Source organism: Trachinotus anak, unplaced genomic scaffold (genome assembly GCF_046630095.1).
Source record: "Trachinotus anak isolate AG129_WGS33_773 ecotype Australia unplaced genomic scaffold, CSIRO_AGI_Tana_v1 ptg000008l, whole genome shotgun sequence".
Taxonomy (NCBI): domain Eukaryota; kingdom Metazoa; phylum Chordata; class Actinopteri; order Carangiformes; family Carangidae; genus Trachinotus; species Trachinotus anak.
Genome location: NW_027273859.1, coordinates 15,662,425 through 15,688,953, shown reverse-complemented (window position 1 = coordinate 15,688,953; position 26,529 = coordinate 15,662,425). Strand labels below are relative to the sequence as shown.

The window sequence follows — 26,529 nt, the reverse complement described above, 5'->3', positions numbered from 1 at the left end:
AAGTAATTTGGGATTAACAGCAGGGTCATGCAAACTGATATTAATCAACCACTAGGTGACCTGACCTGCTCTTGATCTTCCCTGAGCAGGCTAATTTCTTGCTCCATCTCTCCAGCATGGCTCGTGGCCTTTGCAACCTCAGCTCTCTCCATGTCCCTCTCAGCCATTAACTGCTCAATATGTTGTTGCTTCTCCTTCAGTGCCTCCTGCAGGGCTGTAGTGCCTGAAATCTTTCGATTATACCGTGATGATGTCTCTGTTAGCTATGGAGAGAAAGAGGAGAAGCATGGTCAGACTGGTGAATAAGCAAAGCATAAACGAAGTGTATGAGTACAACTTTATATTGTTATTACTGAGTGTGTCCTTGTCTCACCAGGCCTGTGCGGCTGGGCTTGGCGCTGACAGAGGATGCCACAGAGCTCATGGTACTGATGGAGGAGGCACTAGGGCTTCTCTTCAGCCCTGATGGTGTGGCTACTACTTTCCGAACTGTTGTTTTTGCTTTGGCTGGCGTGGTGGAAGGGAAACCAATGCGTGTGACTTTGTGCACTGGAGCAAATAAGCCATATTTGGGCTGGCACTGAAAATATCTGGGGACAGATAATTGAATACAATCATGATAATGGAAGTCATATTATACATATGGATGACAAGTACAACAACTTTTCTATCAGTTATTTACAGATCCAGTGGCTTTTGTACCTCGTGCCTGCCACCGCCCCATCATTCTTTCCTAAGGGCTCATCCAATTCCACACCGCACCACTCGCCTTTGGCAAAATCTGTTTCTCCAATGAAACGTACCACTCCTGCTTTTGTACCACCAACCTAAGAGGAAAATACTAAACATTAGCCGTCATTTAATCCCCTCAACAGATAAGGGAGGCCTAAAGACTAATCAGCTTTGCCTGATAATAAACCCTGAGTGAGATAATTCCATCAAAGCAACAGAAACAAACATGTGCCAGCTTTGAAAGAATGTGGCAAACTGTCAACAAGTGAAATGAACATGCTTTCAATTATTTAAAAATGCACAGCTGCAAAGTTTACATCTTATCAAATTTTACTAGTTGTAAGCTCATTTCCTTTGCAGCTCAATAGGCATGAGTGACACTTCCTCTTTAAATCTGTTACACAGGAAAGGGAGAAAAAAGGGAATCTGTAAATAGGAAGGAAGGATATAAGCAGATCTACAGGACTGCACACAGATAGTGGCTGCATTCAACAGTACTTCCATTGACTCAGAAGTGGAAGTTTGGTGACATGAAGTGAAGGTAGAAAGGCTGAATGATAGACTTCAGTCACTTAGCTGAAATATCCATGAGATAAATTTTTCTTTTTTCTTTTAAATAACGCAACAAGCTTTACCAATACACGGTCACCCATCTTCAGTTCCCTTTCCCCTTTCTTGACTGATCCGGTCTCTGAGAGGTTGGAGACAGATTCACTGTTCGTTCGTGCAAGGTTGGAAGATGGGGTAGCTGGTGTAGCTGCTGTAGCTGGTGTAGCTGGTGTAGCTGTTGTGGTGGTGGAGGCCTTCTTAGCTGCTGTGGTAGTTGAGGGTAATGTTGATTTTGTGGCAGGAGTATGTGAGGCTACGCTACCAACTGAAGGAGTGGGTGATGCAGCACGGGAGGGTGGTGCTGTCTGAGTTCCATTAGCCTCCCCCTCTGTTCGAGACAACTTTGATGGGCGGGTAAATATACCTCGCAGGGCTTCACACTGGAAGTAGCGCACCCCTGCCACTGACCCGTCATTCTTCCCAATTGGCTCATCTAGAACAATCCCAGCCCACTGTCCTGGAGCAAACTGTGTCTCTCCCAAAAACTGAATGTAGCCCGGCTTATTCCCATTCACCCAGACCCGCTCCCCAATCTGGAAGCTCTCCTCAGAATTTTGGGCATCTCCCCCACTGGCACTTGCAGCTGATTTGTCGGCCGCAACCACTTTAGCTCCAGCTGAAATATATGAAGAGAGAAAGAGAACAGAGTTTTTTCAAAATCCATCAGTACCTAACTCGAATTGAAACATCATGACATTTTGAAGTTTAATCTCTCTTATTAAATGTATTCACTTACTAGCTTGAAAAGGAAGTCAACATCACATCTATATTGACAGTAATACTGCTGTGGTGAGGCTAAATGTTTGAAAAGCTGGCTTTAACCCTATTCACGAACAAATCATTAATTTTGGCAAGTTACTGTTGTAAAAGCTGTGATGCCTTGATCAGTTAGAATATATCTAATCATACAATAAAGGTGTCATTTTTTTGTCATTGTGTTGCACAAATATAAACAATTGCTTTAAGCAAGAGTCTTACATACTAATGGCCTAGGTTCTGGCGATATCTTGATACAGTCCAGCCCTAACATCGTGGGGTGTTGTAATATCATTATTGTTGTATTTTATGTTTCATTTTTTAATAATACATAACTATTTTATAATAATTATACATTTAAAAAATCCAATATTTTGAAAATTATGACATATGGTGGGAAATTTGATATTATCCAATACTGAATATCAATTAGCTTTGTTTTGGTTTTCGGCTTGTTAGTCTTTTTTCTCTTAGCAGTTACATATTCAGCTTGACAAAACATGAGGCTTCATACACTACCATACAACCCCGTTTCCAAATTAGTTGGGACACTGTGTAAAATGTAAATACAAACAGAATGCAATGATTTGCAATCATGTAAACCCATATAACTGAAAATAGAACAAAGACAGCATATCAAATGTCGAAATGCTGCGATTTTTTTGTTTTATGAAAAATATATGATCAATTTGAATCAGGTCAGGTCAGTAGGTGAGTGGGTATTAAAAGACCCCCCAGAGAGGCAGAGTCTCTGTGAAAAATTGCGTGGGCAAATAGTGCAACAACTGAAGAATAATGTTCCCCAACATAAAATTGCAAAGAATTTGGGAATTTCAGCATCTATGGTTCATAATGTCATTTAAAAGATCCAGTGAAATCTCTGTATGCAAGGGACAAGGCTGAAAACCAACATTAGATGGACGTGATCTTCGAGTCCTCAGGCAATGCACTGCATTAAAAACAGACACGATTCTATAGTTGAAATCACTGCATGGGCTCGGGAACACTCGGGAAAACCATCATCTTTGAATACAGTTTGTTTCTTTATGCACAAATGCAGGTTGAAACTCTACCATGCAAAGAAGAAACAATATCTAAACATGATCCAGGAACATTGCTGACTTCTCTGGGCCTGAGCTCATTTAAGATGGCCCGAGGCAAAATGGAAAACTGTCATGTGGTCTGACAAATCAAAATTTCAAATTGTTTTTGGGAAATCACAGTTCTCCGGGCTACAGAGGAGAGGGACCATCCAGCTTGTTATCAGCACACAGTTCAAAAGCCAGCATCCGTGATGGTATGGGGGTGCATTAGTGCCCATGGTAGCTTGCACATCTGGAAAGGCACCATTACTGCTGAACGATATATACAGGTTTTGGAGCAACATATGCTGCCATCCAGACAATGTCTTCTTCAGAGAAGGCCTTGCATATTTCAGCAAGACAATACCAAACCACATTCTGCATGTATGGCAACAGTATGGCTCCATAGTAGAGGAGTCTGAATGCTAAACTGGTGTGCCTGCAGTCCAGACCTGTCATCCATTGAAAACATTTAGTGCATTATGAAACAACAAACACAACAAAGGAGACCCAAACTGTTGAGCAGTTGAAATCCTATATCAGGCAAGAACGGGACATTTCACTTTCTAAACTCCAGCAACTGATCTCCTCAGTTCCCAAACATTTATATGCAACACAGTGGTAAAAATGCCTCTGCCAAAAATGCCTCTGCCAACTTTTTTGAAATGTGATGCTGGCATCAAATTCAAATTGAGCATATATTTTTCATAAAACAATAAGAAGAATCTTACCTGTGCTGGGGTTGGTCTTGGGGGCTCCTGTCCCAGGTGGCTTAGCTATCTTGCTGGGCACTTTGATCCCACTGGGCTTGGCGGTGCTCATGTTTCTTCCTGTGATCTGTTAGACCTACAAGGCTTGTGTCCGTCAGTGGGTACAGACTGACCCCAGACCATCAAAACAAGTAGTTGCAGTGCTGTGGCGAAGTTGTTCTCTTCGCACCAAAAAACAAAAAAAATGTTTAACAAAAATAAAAACTAGGAAAAGGGAGGAGGGAGAAAAAGTGGTGCTCACAAAAAGGACCCTGTTTGGAGAGGAAAAAAAAGAAACATTACTTGACTTTGTTCAGGCTTGCTCAAATATATTTTACTAAGCTCTCAATGTACAATTGATGGCTAAGTAATCAGGAATTTAATTATCTAACCAAGTTAATTAATCTTTTTGGTAAATGTTCTATTTGTTTACGTCTCCTGACTCTGATTTTGGGGTGGCACTAACAGCAATAATTTACTTTGAGTAAACTAATAAATAGCATAGATATGCCTTTTTCAGACATGCTCATTGACTTTGCTTTTGGTCGTCTGTTAATGGAGGCATTTTGTTTCTGTTGTGACAACAAGCTCCTCAGCAAACACCATGTCACAGACCTAAAAATACCCTGTCAAAGGCCACCCAATACGTAGTCCATGTTGCTGCCATCATTTACTTCTGAATAGCTCATGATCTGTGACCTTGACCATAATACACACAGTACCATAAACACTTTGTCTCACTCAGTCTATCATTCTGGCACATGAAATCATGAAGGTCTGGTTGGCAGCTTTTTCTAAAATGGGATTACCGTAGAAACACGACCACCACCACCAGCAGATTATCCCGTTTGTCAGATTTCCTCACCACAAAAACTGACTGGCTGAATGGCTACTACTTAAAAAAGGTCTCCCTGTTGTTGACAGTATGGCTGTGCGCGGCATCATGATAGCTTTTCATACAACCATTGCCTTGATTAATTAAACCAAACAAGACCAAAACCTCAAAAATGACAAAATACTGCTAAACCTAAGAGTTTCAGCTCCATCTGACATATAAAGCCTCCAGGCCTCTTACATTGGAGGTTTGCATTGTACCATAATGATCTCTGTAGAACAGCTTTACAACAAGTCTATGAAACCAAGTCTGATGCTTAATTTTGCAACCAAAGTCAAAGCAGCTAACTAAACACAAGCAACCTAAAGCAAGGGTGAGTTGCTTTGTCAACAGCATTACACCACATTTATCATAGTAACTGTACATATGTAGCTATCATGAAGGCTTGGACAGACTATGTGTACAAACCTGTTTCTGCCATGGTACATAGCACCTCACATGTGGTAATAAGTATGTGACTTGAAGAGTCACTTGTGACTTGTGACACTTTTTACCAAACATTTCTGTTTTTTTCTTTTGGACAGATATAGAAATTATTATATTATTATGCATGTTCTATTAATATCATTATCATTGTTATTATTATTATTATTATTGTTGTTGTTGTTATTATGATTATTATTATTTTCTGTTACACACTGCATGCCAGTAAGGTAAGTCCCATTACCACAGACCATGTAAGTGCAGTATATGAAAGTAAAGAAAATGTTTTCAGCTAAAATACTTGACCTTACACAGGGTAGAAATTTAATATAGAATGTGTTCAACAGAATAACACAAACATACCTTTAATTCCAGAAAGAGCCTAAGAGCTACACTATGTAGGTTTACTAAAAGAACCCAGAGGAAACACTCACACACCCTTGAAGATGCAGTGTTCCACTTTTCCCCTGCTGTGCCTTTCAATGAAACCTTAGTGCCCTCAGGTCAAGAGGAGGCCGCAGCAAGAAATCACTTCAATGGCTTTCTTTAATTTCATGGTGGAAATTAAAGACATTTAGAAATCATATGCATTATTTGGAACACTGTTACAGCCAGAAGTTTAACAACAAAAATACTTTTAATAAACCACCAAGCTTTAGGAGACCTGTCTTGAGAGCATTAGCAGAGGATGTTTCAGCTCTGATTGGTGAGCTGATGCAGTCAGCTGAAAATGATCCACTTAGTCTGGAGAATTTCCCACTGCAGTAATGTTAATCTTTTGCCACTGACTCTCACTCTAATCTAAAGCCAGGAAGAAAGCCAAATGCCAATGTTTTGCATAGGTTTAAGGGAATTAATCTACTGATGATTTGAAAAGTAAAAGTCTTGACTAGACTAAACTTTAGTCCTAAACTATACCAAAATCTCATGTTGTCTCGTTTCATTTTTTCCTGATGTAAATAAATAAATAAATAGAAACGGATAGATGGCAGCCTGTAAAACAGAACTGAGAGTTAGCCTACTTCTCAAATGACCTCATGGAAATAATACACTTCCATATTTGTAATGACAGAAGTTTATGTGCTCAGAGTCTGTCCAGGCAATGGATTAAAACATAGTAGATAATTTCACTGCCCTTCATCATCAAAAGCATTTTGGGAAAAAAAGTGGAAAACCGTATATGATAAGCTAAATTTGCTTTCACGTTTTGCAGTAACGGTTAAAACTCATTAACCATTTCAACCTAGGTATACAAGCCAGTGGGTTTTTCCGTTAACCTTATTTTGGCTATTGACTTCAAGAGATCTGAACCAAGTACAAACAGGTTTCTTTGAAATGTTTTTACAGCAAGTCCAGCTGTGATTGAGTGGTCTAAGTCTACAGCCCTAGCTATTGAGGCATCCTTCTCAATTTCTGCATCACAAAGAGAGCAAGCAGTTTACATTAAAAAAAAGTATGTATGTAAAGTATGTCTTCAGAAGTGTGCATTCACTGACATAACCCATACTCCTACACTCTTGTTTTTGTCATCACAAGGGCAAGGCAAGCTGGTTCTTCCTTTTTGAGGAAACATCTGCTGTGATGATTATGTAGGCCTCTGCTAGCACTGACAGAGTAAGATGTGGAATAGCACTAACAGGACATAGGCAAAGAATGAGAGCAAGAGGCATCCTGTGTCCTCAGTGTCTGTGCATACAGATTTACCTGTTTTGAGAAGAACAACCTTCTTTGTTTAAAAGTAGGCATTAAGCCTATATGTTATTTTCACTGTATATATCAACACAGCCCTACCCCACACCAACTCTGGCGCTTACAGTTGTGCCAAGACATGACTGAGACCTGAAATAGTAAATATATATGGAACAATAATCAAGGTTTCTTCTGCAGGACCAATCTAAAATCCAGACCTTCCAAAACTAATAGAGCCTCTTCAACTGGAACAGATAGACTGTTTGTATTGCACTGTAAAATATAACAAAATGGTTTCCACTTTGGCTGAAATCAATAAAGCATGTGTGTGAAAACATCATTCCTGTAAAGTAACCATTTTATAAGATTATCTGACTTCCTCACATGTTAGTCATTCTTTCACATATTCTGAAATCCCAAAGACTAGTAGAGATACAAACAGAGACGTCAGCGTTTCAAGTGGAATTGCGTTTGCAATTCCTAAGACTGCAGCCTATCAAGGTTTAGTCATGTCAGTCCAAACAAGCTAAACTGCTTTGTGACCGAAAGAGAAAGGCTTAATCCCAAAAAGCCTGAGACACACCTACAAACAACGAACCGTCCGCTTCACTGACATGTTACATAGTGTGCTCCTGGGCAGGAAAGTAAGTTATCCTGAGGATTGGTCAGCAAGTTGGCCTTTGTCACCTTCCTCAATAGCTAACGGATTGAGAGCTGTCGATGAGGTGGCACGTCTGGTAACAGTACAACCTGTACAACTACACCATGTCAGCTAACTTACCTTATTAGCTAATTCTGCGTCTCTGGTGATATGATGCCCAGTTAATCATGAGTTATAACGACAACAAACCTCCACATGTTCAAACATCCGAATAACCTGACTGACTGTCGTGAGCTTAGCGACTGAAGCAAATTCCTTAAGTCCGAAAGTCTCCGCAATGTCACCGAGGCTCCAGTAGGGCACAGTGCTGCTACAAGTTGAGAGTCAGCACAACAAATTGTTAGATTAGATCACCTGAAAAGGCAGCTTGCAGTAAAATGTTGTTATAATGAGCAGTCAGTTGACTATACTGTCACCTCTTCTGCTTAGATGGTTTCCAGTGTGTTACCACGATGAGAACAGACGTGATTAGTTGCTAAGTAACGTTAGCTGCGAGGCCCGAGCACCGCTGCGAGCCGGTGGTCAGGACCAGAGGCGCTGATTAGCTAGCTAGCTGACCAACACCTCAAGTAACGTCTTCACTACCTGCGCAACTTTCCTCTTACGGTAGTGTTCAGTTTTCCCGGCAAAAGGATAAGAAAGTTTACGGAAATCTGCGACCTCAGAATACGACAATACTGACCTGATATGTTTCTATACAGCCTTCGTCTTCTGGGGGTAAAAAAAAATTACACAGCTAGCGAGCTACATGGGGGACCGCGACGACTACCGCTCTGAGCGCACAGGAGCAGGCACAGCCCAGCTACTAGCTGAGCGTCCAACGGCCGAGAGGAACGTCAGCCGCGGTGCCTCCCAAAGACGATATGTTCAGCAAGATGCAGCGCTCCCTCACGTCTGGGAGAGCAAAACAATCCCCAAACAAAACAAAAACTGTTAAAATTAAGAATTCAAAGGTAGTCACGTAAAGTTTGCAGGCAAAGTACAGTTCTATACTGTGGAGCAGTTCAGATGTTCTACTGCCAAACGAGTTAATTTTATTAATCAAGCACAAAACCTTTTATAAAGGAAACGGTATGCTCTCTGTAATTACCATAAGCATAAACCTTACAAAAGTGTAAAACATGCTTGATTCATCGAGAATAGTTCGAACATGACTTAAATTTAAGAAGTTTGATTATAAAGAGAATGTAAACATAGTTTACATTTCTAAGCCTAAAAGGCATGAGTGAAGATTTTCACATGACTTTGCAAGAGATTAAATAATTCTGTCAGTCTCTTGAGATTCAGCACACTTAGATATGTACTTTGTATGCATGTTTATTTGCATAAATATGTATATAGGTGTGTGAGGTCAGTATGCATGTATGTGCAAGTCATTTACAAATGTACATGCAAGTATTCTCTATGTATAATAGTGTTGCTGTGTATTGTGTGTACTAATAATTTAGAAAGTGGACTGAACAATCATAAGAAACACATGATTGATGTTTGGTCTGAAAGGGAGGAATGAAGTTAATTTCAGATCAGATAGGAATCTATTTGATGAATGAATCAATTAAAAAAAAAAGTAGCCCAAACTCTGTAGCAATTTCATATGCAATGTTCATCAAAATCAGAATGTACAGTAAGCTGATTATACCAATAGAGGGTCAACTTGTTTACTGACACCAACATACAGCAAAATACAATCAAACCCACATCTAGGTATGACTGCCAGACAAAATAAAGCACTGAAGCAAGCAGGTTTTCTTGTTGATTTTAGAGCAATTTAAGTTGGACAAAAATAGAAAAAGCCATTTAAACAATATGTTATGAAAATTAACATAGAGCAAGAAATGACCATTTTACAAATATTACCATAAAATCAACAGCCCAAGTGACACTACTACGACAAAAATCTCAGTCTAATTAGTCAAAACGTACAAATCATTGCTGTTGCATCACCCCCCTCATTGTATGTTTACAAATGAAATGTATGTACAGCATAGATATTCAACTTTGTACAAAACAATAAACAGCTAAAAAAAAACAACATGCTGATAGGATGGAGTTGAAAATAAAAATAGAAGTTTTTGCTAAAAAAATGTCCATTCATCCTTGAGTTTTCCAAATCAATACAGTAAATTTTTATTTTTTCTTTGCCAAATTTCGTGGGGAACTTTTAAGTAAGTCTCTGATCCTAAGGTATGTGCCAGTGGCTTCAGCAACTTCAGTGAATTCTGGTGTATCTTCAAATGGAACAATGCCAGCTGCAAATTTGCTCCGATGAGGAACAGCTGTTACCTTCTCGACATGCTTAGGAGAAGCACAATCTCCAGCGCCCCTGTTAGAGGAATCTAGATCAGAGCTCTGTGGGTTGTCTTCCTGGGATGTGACTGGATCAGGACTCTGTGGGCTGTCATCATTGGATTTGTCTGGACCAGGACTCTGGGGGCTGTCATCATTGGATTTGTCTGGACCAGGACTCTGGGGGCTGTCTGCATGAGATCTGATTGGACACGGGCTTTGGGAGCTGTCATCTTCGGCTTTGACTGGTTCAGGGCTCTGAGGGCTGTCATCCTCAACCTTGATTGGTCCAGGGCTCTCAGAGCAAATATCTTGAACTTTTGGTTCCCTTTGATTATTACTGAGAGGGCATGTTTCCGCAGGCGCCATCGTGTCCATTGCTTCTTCAGCCTCTTCTGTTTCTGTGTCGATATGTGCAGACGTGGACACACTTGGTGAACTGGGTACAGGTGTTCCCATTGCAGGTGTCTCACAGTCACTGTTTGTGGCAGTGTCAGCATTTTCTAGAGCTGCCCAAATCAGCCTCTGCTGCTCTTCCAGTTCCTCAAGTGTCAAGTCATCCTCTGTTCCACCCTCAGTCTCATCAACTACTACTAAGTTCCGCCCTCGCAGAGCCGGGGAGCCGTTGGTGGGTGTGGGAGGAGGTGTACCTTTAGGGAGAGGTGGGGGAGTGGGAGTGGCAGGAGGAGTGCCCTGGGGTAAAGGAGGAGGTGAGCTGAAGCATGGAGAGCCAGGAGGTAGCGGAGGTTGGAACTGGAATTCACCATGGCCGTGACTGTAAGGTGTTCCTGGGTCTGGGAAAAAACATGAATAAGGGCGCCAAAGATTAAAAAGTGACACTTTGATGAAAGAGGCAGCTGTTTCAAGTATTACTGTCTATTATTCTGCATTTCAGCTATGGATTAAACCAGACATTTTCTTTTTACACCATGGCAATGTTTCAGATTTAAAAAAAAAGTTTTTTATCTATTACATTATAAGAACAAAAGATCACTGGTTATTGAGAATAAGATCAAGGAAATAACAGATCATCATTTAAACATACCTTTGTGTTCTAGACATGTAAGGCATGTAATGTGCCTGCTGAAAAAAGTGAGTAAGATGAACAGTTACCTGATTCAATATCCATATCTGAGCTCCTGTCCGAGTTCCGATCAGGACTGAATCTATTCTTCTTCCTTAGCTGTGGGGATGAGTCGGATTCATGGCGTCTTTTATTGCAGGTGGCACCAGGCTGTTGGCAAAGAAGAATGACATGGTGAATGAGACTATTCATGGGCTCTGCCCGAAATGCAGTCATCACACATCCTAAACTGATCAAGAGAATGTAAAAAAAAATACAGAGGTCGGAATGACAGAGAGGACTGTGCACTCAAATTAGTATGATTGGCTGTCCAAGTGGGATTATGAGGAATCCGCATCCACTGCATAGACAGTTATATATGACAAAGTGGCAGGATGACAAACACTGTAAATGGTATTTTCTCCTTTAACCTCCAACTGGATACAAGAGATGTGTAAGGCTGACAGGAGTTTTTATATTCTTAATGGTTCTTTTCAGTTGTTGTGTAATATACAATTACCTCCATGAATGTTTTTACCCGTCTCTTTGTGTTTACTGGTTTGATTGTCAGCAAGATTATGCAAAAAGTACTGAACCGATTTGCACCAACCTTGTTGAAAGGATGGGATATCAGCCAAGGAAGAACCCATTTCATTTTGGCACAGATCCGGTTAAAGGGGCAGGTATGTGCTTTTTTTAAATAACTTTCTGTAGGAGCATTTTTCAATATTTTGGTCATTTTTTTTCAGGTAATAATTTATAGATATAAAAAAAAAAATCATACATATTTATGGAATTGAGACTTTGTACAATTTGGTGCAGATCATGATAATTATCTTGATCTGACAGACAGGTGTAGGATTGATTGGCCTTGGCGCAGGTATGCATCCTTCTAAGTGCCCTTCTAGTTTCTGAGTTCTGAAGTTCCTGAGATCGGAAGTTGTTGTTACAGGAAGCCTAAATGGTGGCGTTGCCTAGATTTTTTTGAGAGGAAACTCTCAACCACTGAGGGATTTTAAAATCGTTACCATGGGAAAGTTGTTGGACAGGTAGGCAGCATAGTTTTGCTTCATGTGGTTGTTCTGCATTGGAACCGAACCATACTGCATGAACTCCTGAAGGTCAAAAAAAACAAAAAACAAGGAAACAGTGTGAGATATGCAATGCCCTGCCCCCAAAATGCATTGAAACTTCTGACTTACAAGACAAAATCATTTATACACAAATATACAGTAGCTCCAAGTGACTCCATACTTCAGTATTTGCATACATCAATTATCATAATTTTGGGACACAAAAAAATAGATATCTAAAACAAGGTATTAATATAAATGAAATATAATTACAGAAATACAGAGAATCGCATAAGTAGTGATACATTCAAGCAAAACATTTCAAAACATTATGCTATTGGACTTACATCTTTCATTTTGTCTGGTGCAGGTACATTGAAGCCTGGGAAATCTATCAGTTTGGAAACGTCATAAGAGATGTTTTGCGAATTGCTGCTGTCTGTTAGATTGCCATTATTCGTAGCTAGAAAGGAGACAAAAAAAATAAAAAACAGATTAAGCCCAATATCTGTACATTTCAGAAACATTCTGATGTTTTTCAGTAGTTTAGTCAAACGAAAAGCAGTAGAACCACATAGTCTTCAATTTCATTTGAAACATACCGTTTCCATCATACAGCGTTAATCCAGAGTTTTCCATCTCTGCCTCTTTGAGCCAACCTGGTGGGTAGCCTAGCTGCCTCATGCGATAAATCAGAGGGGGGAGGGTGTTGCCATCAATGCCCAGTGCTGTCAGCAGCTCCTCACTGTTCAAAAGCACAACAACGTGAAAAATATTCAATAATCAACAATTACTTTTATTTGTTTCAGTAGATATTGCATGTTACAAGTAACAATCCTGCCTCATGACTCCAGGCTTGTATTTAGCAAACCGCTCCTCCACTTCATCAGCATGGTATCGTTGGTTACTCTGCATGGCCTGGTTAATGTTTTGATTGAACTCCTTTCTTCTCTCATTAATTGCAGCCATGTCTTTGGGCTAGGGAGGTAACCATGTATGAATGTATTAAATCAAGTTCTGACTCTTACATGCCATGTCATAATAACGGGTTCATGCAACAATAATGAATCATTATTCTTACACTGGGACAGTCTCTCAGCTGATGACTGCTGGAACCACAGTTGAAACACATGGATTTGGGTCTAGAATGAACAGATAAGTAGTGGGCTCGTTATACAGTGATATGCCACATGACAACTAGACAAAGCAAGTTATAAACAGAAACATGGAAACTACTAACGCTTCCATTAATAATCACAGCCATACCTTTTGTCTTTCATTTCGATTTCCTGCCCATCTGTTCCAACAACTTGGTTGAAAACTTGGTTATAGCTTTGCGACATTTCAGGAAATTATACCGCATTTGTCCACGCTGCGATAAAATCTTATTTAATTATCTTTTCCACTTAAACTTTTCAGTAGAAGTCCTGCCTATGTGCCGTCCATTTTAAAATAAGAACATACTTGGGGGAATAAATATTCATCTCCCTTAACAAAATTACATGTAGAGAGCAAATGATGTAGTAGACCATGCTGAGCCACGGGCAGCAAATGTTTGACAAGGTGCAAATCTATCAATATTAAAGATACGTTGGAATGTCCCATCCATCTGTCAGCTGGGCGTTTTCATTGACCAGAGGCTGTCCAAGTTTATCAACACTGAAAGTAGTGAAATATAAGACACTTCCAACCACCTACGACAAAAAAAATAAGAAAATTGTTTGATATGTTAATATAACAGGCAGACTATTTAAAAAAAAAATGCAATCCTTTCCATGGTGCAAGAAATTGTGCAAACCTATGAGAAATACTACTTTGAAGAAATTACTCACTTTGAAGGCTTCTGTTGTCGTTCTAATGCTACTGGAAGACGAATTCGGTGGATCATCCAAAGCAAAAGCTGAGTTCTATATGAAGAGTACACATGTTTTTCTTCCAAAGTCATAACTATATGGATTTTGGTCATCATAAAATAAATTCTGAGCAAATACCTGAGGTTTAATATGAAAGGAGGATTTTTTCTTTCCATGGCCCATTTTCTGGTGCTTCAAAATCACACTGCAGATGCAATCTTCAATTTCTTGACGACATTGCCTAAAAGGGAGGCATTGTTTTTTTTATTTATTATCATTCACAACACAGTGTCTCAGTAACAAATAAGCGTGAGCTGCACACACAGCAAGGCAATTAATAAACTGTGATGTAATCTTATTAGTCATAAGATAAAAACTAAAACAGGAGCTCAATCAAATCATAATGTTTTACCCCTGAAATTAACGTAATTCAATATTTTTTTTATTATTATTACATGTTTACAACCAAGACAGGGACAAATTTCACTGTTGAAACCTCAAATGAGCAAATGAACCCAGTAACTGATAAGAAAAGATTACTCACTTTGAAATATCGTTGTTCGCATAAAGGATTTGAAGAAGCGGTCCATCGATGTTGACATCTTCAATGGTGATGCCGCTGTAAAGTCAGAGGGAAATCAGCCTTGGTTATTGCGTGAACAGTTTCGTTGTATTCGTTGTCCGTATACCAAGTGTCAGCCCATTACCTGGGCCGTGTCAGGATGTTCAGTTTCCTTCTTAAACCCCTATGTGGTCGACGAATTAAGGAAATAGACAGAAAGCCTTAAAAAAAAAAACTCACACACCCACTACTACACAGTTTCAGGTTATGCATTTTCTGTTTTGGTTACACTCGGGAGGCTGACGGTGCTACTATAGCCCAGCTAGTGCTACATCCACGGTGCTAGCATGCACCGAGCGCATCTGACACAAGGATATTCTCCTCAGTGAGTCTCTGGACGCAGTCATCCCGCTCCTCCAGCCTGCTCCGAAGCTGGACGGTCTCCTCCTGGTCCTCCTCATCATCTGTGAAGCGAATGTGCGCCGGTACCGGCGGTGCAGACTCATCAAGCTGCTGAAATAGCTCACTATCACCGAAATCAACTTCGGCCATTTTTTCCCGATTCTACGGCGCAAGACTTAAGTTCAGAGGTCAACGCGAACACACTTGGTATTCATTGGTTCTCCGTGTGTCACGTGTTGAGTAGACGTAAACATGATTGGGAGGAGAGCTTGTGGGTTTTTAGCCCACAGTGTTGTATTACAGGTCGCACAAGTCCTCAAAACATCTCCACAGAGGACAGAAATGAAACAAGGGATAAGACAAAATGTCTACGTTTAAGTTCTGTCTAATAATTGTGAAGTTTGAACAGTTGGTTGGACAAAACAAAAATTGTTAAAGTGTCACATTTGTGTCAAATTTTACAAAAAAAACAAACAAACGATGGAAGTGATTCATTGACAAGATAATCAGATTACCCCGATATAAAATAGTGAAAAATTAGCTCTACATAATCAACTAAAATAGCAAATTCTGCTTAGACAATGTGTCACAGTGATAATCTAATGATATATTAGTATAATTGTCACAATTTTTACTTTTGATAATTTAAGTAGATTTTCCTGATTATACCTTGCAGGGTGTTATTAGTCATTTTTCTAAAGCAAAAGTTGTAAATGTTTTTTGAAAGGAGACATTATTATCCACAGTGGCCTTTGGTCTGTAAGGCAGCGCTGAGGGCTTGAACTACAACTACTCCTGTTCCTGCTCCGTTAAGCCAGTTCGGTTTGATGCAGCCTTTTCACTTCTTCGCTTTCGTTTCCGCTGTTTAGGAAAAAAGAAAAACATTCAGTCTTTCTGTAGATCAAGACACACATGACCGAGTGGGAAGCTTCGTTTGCTTCCAGCAATGACAACTTGCTCAACTATCCACCTAACTTTCCCGCAGTGGGACGGCGGCTCGCGGAAGATTCGCTTTATTTACCTGGTGAACCTGACATCGTTCAGGCTGACGGAGCGTCCCCTCAAGGTGAGTGTTAAATATCCCAAACCCACTGCACTGCAGGGTCAAAGACGGGTTTTTTTTTTTTTTTTGCTCTCACGGCAACGAAAATGGTAGATTTGTTTTCATAATCGCATCACCCATAACCCCGGAAACCAGCCAGAGGATGGTGCTGTATCGGCCACCGTCCTCCCAGCTCCGATCACTCGGGAATTATCATTATGTGTCAGTCACATACTTTATTAACTGTATGTCAAAAAAAAAAATGTTGTCAAACACGTAAACATTGTACAAACCAAAGGGAGTTTTGTTATAACTGACATGTAGTCTAAGAATAAAAAATGAAGAATATAAAATGTAAATAAGTATACCGTGTGTTTTTGTATTGTAATTTACACTTTTACACAAACAGTAACTTGGCAAGAACTTCTCTTTTAAAAAAAAAATAATAATAATATTTCTCTATCTTATTGGAGGACTTCATAAAGAGGTAGCCTCATAGTTCATCTCTGTTTCAGGGTCCAGTGATTCCTCTGTATTTAGGAGCTGATGTCCTCTCCAGCACTGATGTCCGCACAGAGAACCATCCCAGACTCCACGCCAAGTTTGCCAAGAAAGGACTGGCCACAAAAATACATTTTTCCCCAGGTAAAATGCACGCAAGAAGTAACACATGCAGTAGCTTTACTTAGTTTACACCGATGCACGCACACACACTCGCACCTAACACTAATGTCTCACCCTCCTGGTTTGTTGCAGCATTCAGGTTTCATGGGTTGAAGGTACCTACTGCAAATAACAGCCTCTGGTTCTATAGCGTTCAAGGACTTTTTCGAGTGGCATTTGAGATGTACAGTAAGCAGGAGCAGCTTGCTGTGCTGGAGAGCTTCCAGGTGCAGTACTTCTCACATATGTCTCTGCATGATATACTTACTTTGTTTTATATATACCCCAAATGATCTTTTTGATATAGTGTTGTCTCTCCTCTGTAGGATGTTTGGAAATCGCAGATAAATGACAACCCTCTGAAAATGAGCTACAACCTCAGTGTGCAGCTCGACTTTGCAGTATCCAGATCCAGCAGCATGTGTGCCACGGAATCAAGATATGAAATGTGGCAACCTCAGCATTGCCAGGTTGACAAGGAAGTGGTGGATGCATGTGGCAATGAGACAGGTGGTGAATCAGCAGATCATGATTATTGTACTTTTCCTAGGAAGTGCTTGCACAGTGAACAAAGCCAACTGGATTTATCCAAAGTGAGGCAAAAACTGCACAGCTTGGATGACAAACTCTCCTCGGAGATTCAAAGCCACACAGAACAGCTGGAAACTGTCATGCAACTTTTGGAGAACGTTGATCAGTACATAAATGGGAATCTAGAAGAGAAGGATGTGACAAAAACTGTGTTAACTCTGCTAACGGCCAAAGACTGGGGCTCTGTGTATTCAAGTGCCCTGCTGAGCTGTATAGGACGATGGCTGGGCCAACAGTTTCATGCAGCCAACAGTAGTATTAGTCAAAAAGTGGAAGGCTTTAAAGTTCAACATATTGAGCAAATAAGTGACTTGCCACCTGCCGAGGAACTAGCTGCAGAACTTTTCCCAGAAGCCATGCAAACACTGCTGCTTCACTGGATGGGCTTAAGTGAGGAGTCCACCCTGGAGAAGAGACACAGTGAATATCCAATCCTGCTCCTTATCCTGGAGTTTGCTAACCACAACCTCATCACTGGTGTGGCTCATGTGCTGTACTCCAGTCTTATATGTAAATAAGGGTGGATTTCTATGCAGGCATCCACAAGAAAAACCTGAAATTTAACTCAACAACTCCCAGTATTCTAATAAATGTGTATATATTGTACGTGAAGTTGTGCTTTCTTCTATTGGACAGTCTCTTTTTTGCTGCACATACTATTTCAATCAGGGTTGGTAACAGCAGGGCTCGGTTACAAATCAATAGTTTGACTTTCAGTGAAAACATATTTACACATCATTTCATGCTATCGTTTTACAAATGTACAATGTAATGAAAAGCATTTAACCACCATTAATTTAACTTGACATCAATTAGATTCCATTCCATCCAATATTGATATTAAAGAATATATTATTTTGATATGTAAATTTTATCATTAAAGGATAACTCCAGGAGTTTTTGAATCTGGTAATATTCAACGTAGTTATGGACATGTTATTGTATTCAGACCCTTTACTTAAGTAAAACTACCACAAAATAAACCAAACCAACTGATCGAGGCAGCGGTAGACAAGCAACGTCCGTGTACTGTAAGGGAAGATTAATGTTTTTATAAATGTAGTCTGGCGGCTTTGAAAAGAGCAATATAGTGGCTGTTTTTGGTTAAAACAAAAAGGTCCGTCTCTGTAGAATCCTTTCAATATTGTTGCAAGACATAACAATCTGAACCCGTCAGTCGCAAAAACAAGCACTTTTAGTGGACATACTTTGATGTGGACAAAGGCACCATTTGATTACATCGCAGCAGCTGTTAAGTGGTTCCAGGTATATTCAATATTGGTTCTTGCTCAATATTGGACTGCGTGCAAACATTTTTCCAATCAATCGTTTACACTGAAAAACATGGGAAAATAAGACAGAGATTCAAAAAACCCGTTACCCTACAACACCCTGCCCTAGCAAGAGCACTAACTTTATTTGAACCAAAATGTGATGACCCACAATATCACATGAAATAAAAAAAATAATGAGGTGAGATATACTGATATATATTACTCAACACAAAACTAATTTATTTCAAGAATATTTGAATTTTGTGATCACTTTTCATGGGCCCATCTCTTTCCATGGCAATCCTCAGGACAATATGTATTACAGACCACTGTTTTGTTTTTTCCAATCAGGAGAAATGAAACCAAGGGATTCTGATAATCACACTGACCTCAGATGCCTTTTGCTAAATGGATGTAAACAGTGTTCACATGAACCACATAGTAATCAGTTTATGTTCAAACAATCACATATCAATATATATATTTGAGTTAAAAAAGAAAAAATGAAGCTATCACATTATTCAAAACAACTATCTAATTCTAACCAGCATCAGCCTTTCAAACTGATGCTTCCTTTTCCAAAGATGTACAGATAAATCAACACTGAGACAAACTCAGCATCTGAGTATTTACATAATAATGTTCCAGTAAGTGAGATGTTTGTCTATAAATAAATTACAGATTCAGAGCAACATCCATGCAAGCTAGAGGGCTAGCGATGAATTGGAAGTCCAATATGATCAGATGAGTGGCACTGACAGTCAAGGTTTGGCATTAGATAGAATCCATTCCACGTGAGAATGAGGAGGAGAAGCCAAGGCCCATTCCCCTCTGGGTGTGTGTCTGAGACCGAGCCATCTCGTACTGAACGTCAAGGTTCCTAAACATCTCCTCCTGTTTTTGAAGAGTCTTCAAGCCATCATCATTAAGTGGTTTGGAGGCTTCGGCGTCGTCATCTCCCTGTGCAGACAGCAAATTCAGTTTAACTCTGAGAAGTTACAGATTGGAAAGCTGAAAGTTATGACTGTAGATTTAGCTAAAGTATTAAACTTACATAAGTTAAGTAAAGTAGCAATTATACTTACTTTAATACCCATTAGTTTGCGAAATTTCACATTTTGGTCCTTGTTTCCAAAGTTTAGCTTCTCCCACAACTCAGCTGTCTGGGACTTGTCCTTAAAAATAAAAATATATCCTTTTCTAATGTATCCATTTTCAATAGCCTATTAAGACAATCTGAGGACGTAAAGCCAGGCATGCATAGCACAAGTGCATAAATAAGAAATTACAGCAAAATCAAATCTTACCCCTTCCTTCTTTCCCTGCCATAGTTTTTTTCTCTTTTTCTCCTGCTCTGCAAACTTCATAGGATTTACAGCGGATGGGTTGTAGTAGCTGGGCACAGCAATCCCAGTCTCTGCCAATGTTTTTGCTTGAAGGGCTGCCATTTGTGCTGCCATGGCAATCTGAGGTGTGACCTGTGTCCCAGAAGCCAGGAGGGCAGCCACATTGAGGGCAGGGTTTGAGGCAGCTGCTGCTGCAGCAACTGCTGCAATAGGGGCAGCTACTGAAAAACAAAATACACAGAGCAGCATAAATAATTCAATGCAGATTTGACTGAGATTATCAAAGTTTGCAAAATAAGCACTTCTCACCTGCAGCTATCTCCTGCTGTTGCTGCTGTTGTTTCTCCAACATTTCCTTCTCTTTCTGTTCCTGTAGTTTCTTGGCTCTCTCCAGTCTGGAAAGAGTGAAGATCATTTTACACAGGTGGTTAAAAAACCCAGATAAAACACACAATGCTAAGTGTAGTGTACTTAAAAATGATGATATGTGAAACTTAAAACTTGTAAACAAAAAATCAAAACTGAACATGTCGAAGACATTGATAGCCGCATCATATTTGAATAAGAATATTTTGAGCATTTTTGCCCTTATTTTACAGGGAACAGTAAATAATTTGAAAGGAAATGAGAGAGAGAGAGAACAGGCAAAGGGGAACAGAGACCCTGGCCAGACTTAACCAGCAGATGCTGCAATTATATGGTCAGTGTCTTAGACATCAAAGCCTCTATCACAAACTAACAATGACATTTTTCCCTTGTTTTTCAACCTATGTAATTTCCTTTTATCAACACCAATGCTATCTGACAAGTGCAACATAGATTAGAAATCTGATTATAGCCACAACCAGCAGTCAGAGAGCAGCAATCTCTCTGGCTGAAAAATGAAGCCGACAAAGTGCCAAAACCTGCAGTTCCTCAAATGACCCCTTGACGCTGGCTATCAAAGCTCTGAGTCAATCCCAAGTGGCAACCCACTGTGACAATTTGGCCATCGACATCTTGGTTTTTTGAAACCAGAAGAAACCATATGTGGACAAGAAGGCGAAGCTGAAGAGGCGTGAGGGGGGGATCTGACCTCCTCTGTACTCCATCATGATCGTCGCCATGTGTGGTACAGTCTGTCAATCACACGGTAGCCACGCCCTAATGCATGTCCTGCTTTATCGTCCATTTTCCTCTAAATAGGACTATAATTTAAAAACTGAATATCATGTTGTATTTACGAAGACGAGAAACTAGCGATTGAGATCATAATCTTATTAGGAAAACATTTACTGAGGTAATAAATCTGTGAGAAGTAGAGCCATTTTCCTATAGATTTCAATACAATCAGACTTCTTTTTGCAACCAGTGGAGTTCCTGATGATTATTAGATAGAATTCAGGTTTAAGGCACTTCTGCATTTGCTTCACTTTTCAAACCTGTAGTCTACATCCATTTTTTTATATACAGTCTATGATCAATGCCCAATGCCCAACTTTACAGAAGAAATGTTTACAGCCTGGTACAGAAAAGAGTTTTAGACTCTATAGCTAGATTTTAATACACGGGGTGAATTTTTATATAACTAACCCGTTTTCTTAAGGCTTAAAGTTATGCATAATTGTGGGCGTGCTCGCTTTGAGTGACAGTTCGATTCCATCACAGCTGGCTAGTCACTCGGTGTCTAGCTGTTAGCTGTCATGTTAGCTGGCATCACCTCAGCTTGAGTCACTGAGCGTGACCCTCTTGGCCATGTTTGTGCCTTTTGGAGGATTTATCAGGCAAATACCAGACAAATAATACGGCTTGTTGTGCAGTTAACTGACTAACAGAATGTGAGGACATCTGTGCTCCTGTTCTTTGGGATGAGTGAAATTCTATTATTTTATCTATGTTAGTACTAATCAGCAGGTATCGTTGTCTGCACTCACCATGCCTGCCTTGTTAGCTTTGCTTGTTAACTACCTAATTAACCTGCAACTTAATTAACATTGATTTAGCCTTCAAGCACTACATTGATCATTATTTACAATCTATAGCAGGGGTTTGCAAGTAAGTATGGCTTCGGGCCAATTTTTTTCTAACCCATTACATGGCAGGCCAGAACATAATCAAAGGCTAATTTAAGAAACTGATTACACATATATACACATATTATACATTCTTTGAACTGGTGTTATCTTTTCATATCACACATCTCATGTCTGCTATTTCGGAGGTCTGTCAAGTAAGCGACAGTACCTTTGGAACATCCTGTCAGAACTTTTCATTAAAAAAAAAAAACGAACTTTCTTGCACTTTCATTTTGCAGAAAAGATAAAAAGACAAAAATCACTAAAGAGGAAGTGATTCAGGGGGCACCTGTTGCTGCCAATGATGGCGATCTATCGTCAAACGCCTGAGGTGACTGTTTTCATTCCCTTTCAATTGGATAAAAGTATAATGAGCATCTTCAGGTAGGGGGAGAATCTCTATTTCTACATTAGCTATGGCTTAATGTGAGGCTGTCAGTTCAAAATTCTAAGATAAAGAAAAAAGATTATCAAAATAATCTCACGGGCCAGATATTATTGCTGGCTGGCCAGTTTTGGCCCGCGGGCTGCCTGTTGCCGACCACTAGTCTATAGTAACGACCCTACCAGCTTGTGTTATGGCCACCAGTTTTACTTATTTCAACTTTCTTTTTGAATATTGATTTCTATTTAATTAAAGTGAATTTCAAGTCAATCCAAGGCATAGAAGTGCTCCAAATGTGCATCCTCTAACACTGTCAGTGAAAAATGAATGGGACTACTAGCATTGCCAGTAAGGACAGAATGACTAGCCATCTATATTGCAAATTTAAGCTGCTGCCTTACCTTCTGGCCAGGGCCTCTTGTGCATCCATAGCTGTGTTTCGGCCCCGGAAGGCTGGTGGACTAACAGACCTGCTTCGAGTCTTTCTGTGCACTTTCTCACTCCTTTTCTTTCGCTCCCTGGTGAAGCAATCCAAATAATTCAATGAACATACTGTTAGTGACTTGCAGAATGGCATACAAGGTAGACTAAAATACTTAATAGTCACTAGAAATTATCTTATTTCAATTAAGCCCACCTGCTCTTACTGCGACTCCTGCTATGATGACGGTGTTTGGTCCTTGAACCTGAGCGAGACCTAGCCTTCTTCTTCCTGTCCCGGCTGCGTGACCGTGATCGCCGCTTGTCCCGACTTTTGCTGTGATGCCGCCTGACAGTAACAAGATCCAGTTCAATATTAATCAAATATACTAGCGAGGGAATCAAAGCCTTATTTACGCAGTCTACTAACCTCTCTCTTGAGTGTGACCTGGACAAGCTCCGGCCCTTGGAGAGCTTCCTGTCTTTGCGTCTGGATCGCTCCTCTCCATTCTCTGCTGAAAGTCTCTCTTGTTCTCGCTGCTCATCTGTTTTTCTGTGTGATTTTGATGGCTTCTCAGAGTCCCTCTTTCGTGCCTGTTTTAAGAAGAAGTTGTCTCTTTCAGGAAAATAGTGCAACAAAAAGAGTTAGTACCATGGCTTACAGCAGAAGGTATGTAATAAATTTTGACAAGTTGAAAAAAAAAAAAAAACCTTGTCATTTATAATCCACTTTCAAAACATGTACAGAATGTCATTCTCAGAACATGACTGTAACTGTGGGCATTTCTGTGATACAGACAAATTTGACTGGATAATTTCAATATGATTAAAGGAATTTATTAAACCAGCATGTTTGGAACCTCTCACATCTTTTTAGTAGTGTGCATGCAAACCTTAAGATCTGATTCTGGGGAAAAGACTTAAATGTGGATTCAATATTAACAAAATGCTTTGAACCTGAACCAATAGGGATGGGGATCAAACTTACTTTTTACAGCTTCTCTACTTGCGTCATCCAAATCATACAGCATACAATGATAATTTAAAATGAAAAACATTGCTACATCTTATGTTGAATTATCTTAAAGCAGAGTCAGACAGTCAGATAGGCATAATTGCATTTTTACATAGGCTATAGAAAAAACACCATGAGATTCCATTAGGATTAATTGAAAGATTTATTAGATTAATTATGCCCAGACCTAGCTGCAAGAGATGCAAAAGTTAATTCCAGTTTTTCTACTAACAGTGTGAGACAAATAGGAGTTTGAATGGCAGATAGTTACCTGTCCCAGTAGTAGACATATTATTTTGCTATGTCAGCAGGGTCTTCTGTTCAGTCTCTTCGTGCATTAGCACGCTGAGTATGATTTATTGTAGAAATGTTATCATGTGATCTACACACAGGATTTAACAAAAAAAAATAAAAAAGGAAAAAAAAATCTACTCTTCACCATTTAATATGGTTACAAACAATGACAAATATCCAAGGATGAAAGCTTCCTTTGAGATATAAGTCTGCATAGGGAGGGTAAAAAAGGACCCTTTCCATGTGAGTAAGCCCATGTCCATCTATTTAATTTGTTCTTAACTCTTGTCATTGTAACATATTAAACCTAGTAAAACATACTCACCTCGACCTAACACTAACAAGGGCTTTAACTTAAGGCCTTAATAATCACATCAAATGTGTTTCTAATCATAGAAATGAATTTATCATTTACCTCTTTGCTCCTGCTGCGACTCCGTCTGTGTTTTCTGTCACCTGGAAACAGGAGAAAGCAGAGTGCTGACAAATATATATTTCAAAATTACCTTTTCATACAGTAAAGCTACTGCATAAAGTATTTCATGCATTTAGTAGACCAGATTCTGGAGTAGTTGGGGATTTGCATCTTTCCTGAGCGCACATTACATGTACACTTTTCTAAAAAAAAAAAAAACATAATAATGCAGATTACCAAGTAATTGTTATTATGTTATCTTAATGTAACATGTTCATATAACTACATGGTAGCGAAGCAACAACATTCACCTCACAAATATTGGTATAATTTTCATGGCTGAATAAGTAAGTGTATCTTCTTCCCAAACTTTCAAATGATACATCACATGAGTGTATATACTGAAAATAAATTTAATACTGTGGCTATATTTTTCTGGCTTTTTCTGCATCGTGAGAGTACTGTTACTGAATACTAACGTTTTCGGTCCCTGGAGCGTGACCTTGACCGTGAATGGTGGTGTTTGGAGCTTCTGGGAGATTTGGATGACTCCATGCTGTGTTTTTTTCTGTGATGAACTGGGGAGCCGGTTCTGGTCAAGTCAGGTGAGTCGTCGTCACTTGCCTACAACAAATGGATATGAGGAAGAACATCATCAGCAAATCAATTTCATGCAGTATGCTCAAGTAGTGCCATTTTAGCTGTGTTAGTTAATGACCATGGACTTAGTCCTTGTGTCATTGTCTTTAATCTTCTCTTTGCAAACATTGATGATCCACACTGACAATTTATGTATGCGTGCCATTTATGCACTGCATCCCTAATGTGTTTTTTCATACAAAAATAGATGCTTTGTAAAATGTATATCAATTACTAGTGCTGAAATAAGATGATTAGCTAAGAAACAAGATTAATGATTAATAGTTTCTGTAAAAAGCAATGATATCATAAATGTGCTCATTAACTTTACAAATGCAAAGTGTACTTGTGTTTCCCTTCTTCACTGTTGAATTTAATGTGAACTGATTTGATGCTTGTATCTGTAAATGTAAAGGGATCAAAAAGTTTTTTAAAGCCAGTTTTAAGGCATTGATTTGGATTAGTTGTCATGAACATTTATCAATGGAGTTTAAAAGATCACTCAAAGCAATAATAGATTTAGCAGCTCTGATAACATCTGTGTGTTACAGCCCTACCAAGTATTATTTGATGCTGAGAGTTAAAGGCTGCAACTGGAGAATCCACATACCCAAGTCTCACCCTCACTAAAGTTTATGCTTTATTTAGATGATTTTGTTTTAACACGTCATTCGCCCATTGTTTAAGACCACTTGCCAGCAGAGTGAATTTGATTAAAAAGTAAATTTTAGTTAACGAGTTTTGATGTCTTTTGCACACCCTTGTGACGCTCAGCACTTTTCAGCTCTCAAAACATATTGTGTATACCGTAAGATCCCTGAATACATGTTTAATTATCCGTCCTATCAGATGGCTAAGACTCAAGTTACAAAAATTTGGTATAATTTAGTTTAAAGACCAGTGGCTATGATCCCTGCAGCCTAAAAACAGCGCTTTAAAATGCGCTATCAATAGCACAACCGCATCTTTAAGTCCACTAATCTCACGGGTCTTCACAATGTAACAGCTGCTAATCATTTTTCTTTGTGACCATTCTCTCAGCTGTGGTACTCCGAAATACGCCATCCAGCGAAGACAACTGAATGTAATGATCTCTTGGACAAAACGTGTAATCCGGTTATATTAGAAATCGTAGTCTCTAAAATAAACAGCCCGTTAGCTAATATGCTATCTCGATCAGCTAAATCCCTCTATGTTCGTCATTCATACTACCATCACAGACCAATTTTAGCGTTGGCTAGGGTGCTAAGCTAAGTAATGCTAACCGCCATCTTTAAGAAAAAATAAATCTGAATAGAATTGTAAACGTACAGTAACGCCGTTTGGATATTGCTGCATTCACACGTCTTGATTATGGCTATGTAATGGTACTTACCGACATAATTCTGAAGTACAATGTATTTGTAACGCCGCTGTTTTGTTGGCTGTGCAAAACAACACGGAAAAGTAGCTAGCCGCTAACAGTCGTTGTGTGGCTCAGCTCTGTTCTGATCTGGGTTGCCAGGTTTTTACCTCTTAGATCCCCTAGTTTCATGGATATTATACAGTTGTTGAAC

General features: G+C 39.5%; 4 protein-coding genes across 9 annotated transcripts in view; 1 reads left to right on the top strand and 3 right to left on the bottom strand.

Moving 5' to 3' along the window:
• The window catches only part of clip1a (CAP-GLY domain containing linker protein 1a), a 29,061-nt gene extending 20,540 nt beyond the window's left edge, over positions 1-8,521 (bottom strand). Inside the window, exons 1-6 of one of the 3 annotated variants that reach the window (XM_071483014.1) lie at positions 8,279-8,521; positions 3,911-4,200; positions 1,368-1,957; positions 703-827; positions 374-590; positions 66-263 (exon numbers count right to left, since the gene is read on the bottom strand). In XM_071483014.1, the coding sequence (XP_071339115.1) occupies positions 66-263; positions 374-590; positions 703-827; positions 1,368-1,957; positions 3,911-4,001 (1,221 nt within the window). In that variant the 5' untranslated portion in view covers positions 4,002-4,200; positions 8,279-8,521. The remainder of the gene's footprint in view (positions 1-65; positions 264-373; positions 591-702; positions 828-1,367; positions 1,958-3,910; positions 4,201-8,278) is intronic. The other 2 variants (XM_071483015.1, XM_071483016.1) reach the window with 2 other exon arrangements.
• A 652-nt stretch (positions 8,522-9,173) lies between these two features.
• On the bottom strand, positions 9,174-15,032 carry zcchc8 (zinc finger, CCHC domain containing 8). 2 transcript variants are annotated; one of them, XM_071483027.1, is made up of 14 exons: positions 14,803-15,032; positions 14,579-14,617; positions 14,416-14,490; positions 14,010-14,112; positions 13,851-13,925; positions 13,609-13,712; positions 13,285-13,350; positions 13,100-13,160; positions 12,860-12,996; positions 12,621-12,763; positions 12,366-12,481; positions 11,974-12,060; positions 10,996-11,116; positions 9,174-10,676 (listed from the first exon to the last, which is right to left on the bottom strand). In XM_071483027.1, exons 1-14 carry the CDS (start codon positions 14,937-14,939, stop codon positions 9,724-9,726), a joined length of 2,217 nt encoding a protein of 738 aa, XP_071339128.1. In that variant the 5' UTR covers positions 14,940-15,032; the 3' UTR covers positions 9,174-9,723. The 2 variants fall into 2 exon arrangements, with proteins under 2 accessions (XP_071339128.1, XP_071339127.1); XM_071483026.1 differs by having other exon boundaries at positions 14,579-14,621; positions 14,811-15,019.
• A 549-nt stretch (positions 15,033-15,581) lies between these two features.
• On the top strand, positions 15,582-17,737 carry LOC139624166 (uncharacterized). The gene is made up of 4 exons (XM_071483034.1): positions 15,582-15,901; positions 16,393-16,522; positions 16,634-16,767; positions 16,867-17,737. Exons 1-4 carry the CDS (start codon positions 15,782-15,784, stop codon positions 17,647-17,649), a joined length of 1,167 nt encoding a protein of 388 aa, XP_071339135.1. The 5' UTR covers positions 15,582-15,781; the 3' UTR covers positions 17,650-17,737.
• Positions 17,738-18,504: 767 nt separating this feature from the next.
• Positions 18,505-26,503, bottom strand: rsrc2 (arginine/serine-rich coiled-coil 2). Of its 3 annotated transcripts, none has more exons than XM_071483033.1 (10): positions 26,349-26,503; positions 24,814-24,958; positions 24,335-24,375; positions 23,041-23,204; positions 22,828-22,959; positions 22,592-22,708; positions 20,061-20,146; positions 19,713-19,972; positions 19,491-19,580; positions 18,505-19,365 (listed from the first exon to the last, which is right to left on the bottom strand). In XM_071483033.1, exons 1-10 carry the CDS (start codon positions 26,352-26,354, stop codon positions 19,180-19,182), a joined length of 1,227 nt encoding a protein of 408 aa, XP_071339134.1. In that variant the 5' UTR covers positions 26,355-26,503; the 3' UTR covers positions 18,505-19,179. The 3 variants fall into 3 exon arrangements, with proteins under 3 accessions (XP_071339134.1, XP_071339133.1, XP_071339132.1); XM_071483032.1 differs by having other exon boundaries at positions 19,713-19,969; positions 26,285-26,439; XM_071483031.1 differs by having other exon boundaries at positions 26,285-26,436.
• Between the last annotated feature and the right edge of the window lie 26 nt (positions 26,504-26,529).

Coding starts and splice junctions, on each gene's coding strand:
- zcchc8 (XM_071483026.1), bottom strand. CDS start 14,985: ATGGCCGAAGTTGATTTCGGTGATAGTGAGCTATTTCAGCAGCTTGAT. Junction 14,113..14,415: donor GCGAACAACGATATTTCAAA/GTGAGTAATCTT, acceptor CCTCCCTTTTAG/GCAATGTCGTCAAGAAATTG. Junction 13,161..13,284: donor ATCGAAATGAAAGACAAAAG/GTATGGCTGTGA, acceptor TGTTCATTCTAG/ACCCAAATCCATGTGTTTCA.
- LOC139624166 (XM_071483034.1), top strand. CDS start 15,782: ATGACAACTTGCTCAACTATCCACCTAACTTTCCCGCAGTGGGACGGC. Junction 15,902..16,392: donor TGACGGAGCGTCCCCTCAAG/GTGAGTGTTAAA, acceptor TCTCTGTTTCAG/GGTCCAGTGATTCCTCTGTA. Junction 16,523..16,633: donor AAAAATACATTTTTCCCCAG/GTAAAATGCACG, acceptor GGTTTGTTGCAG/CATTCAGGTTTCATGGGTTG.
- rsrc2 (XM_071483031.1), bottom strand. CDS start 26,311: ATGCAGCAATATCCAAACGGCGTTACT. Junction 22,960..23,040: donor AGGTCACACTCAAGAGAGAG/GTTAGTAGACTG, acceptor TGTTACTGTCAG/GCGGCATCACAGCAAAAGTC. Junction 22,709..22,827: donor AGGAGTCGCAGTAAGAGCAG/GTGGGCTTAATT, acceptor TTGCTTCACCAG/GGAGCGAAAGAAAAGGAGTG.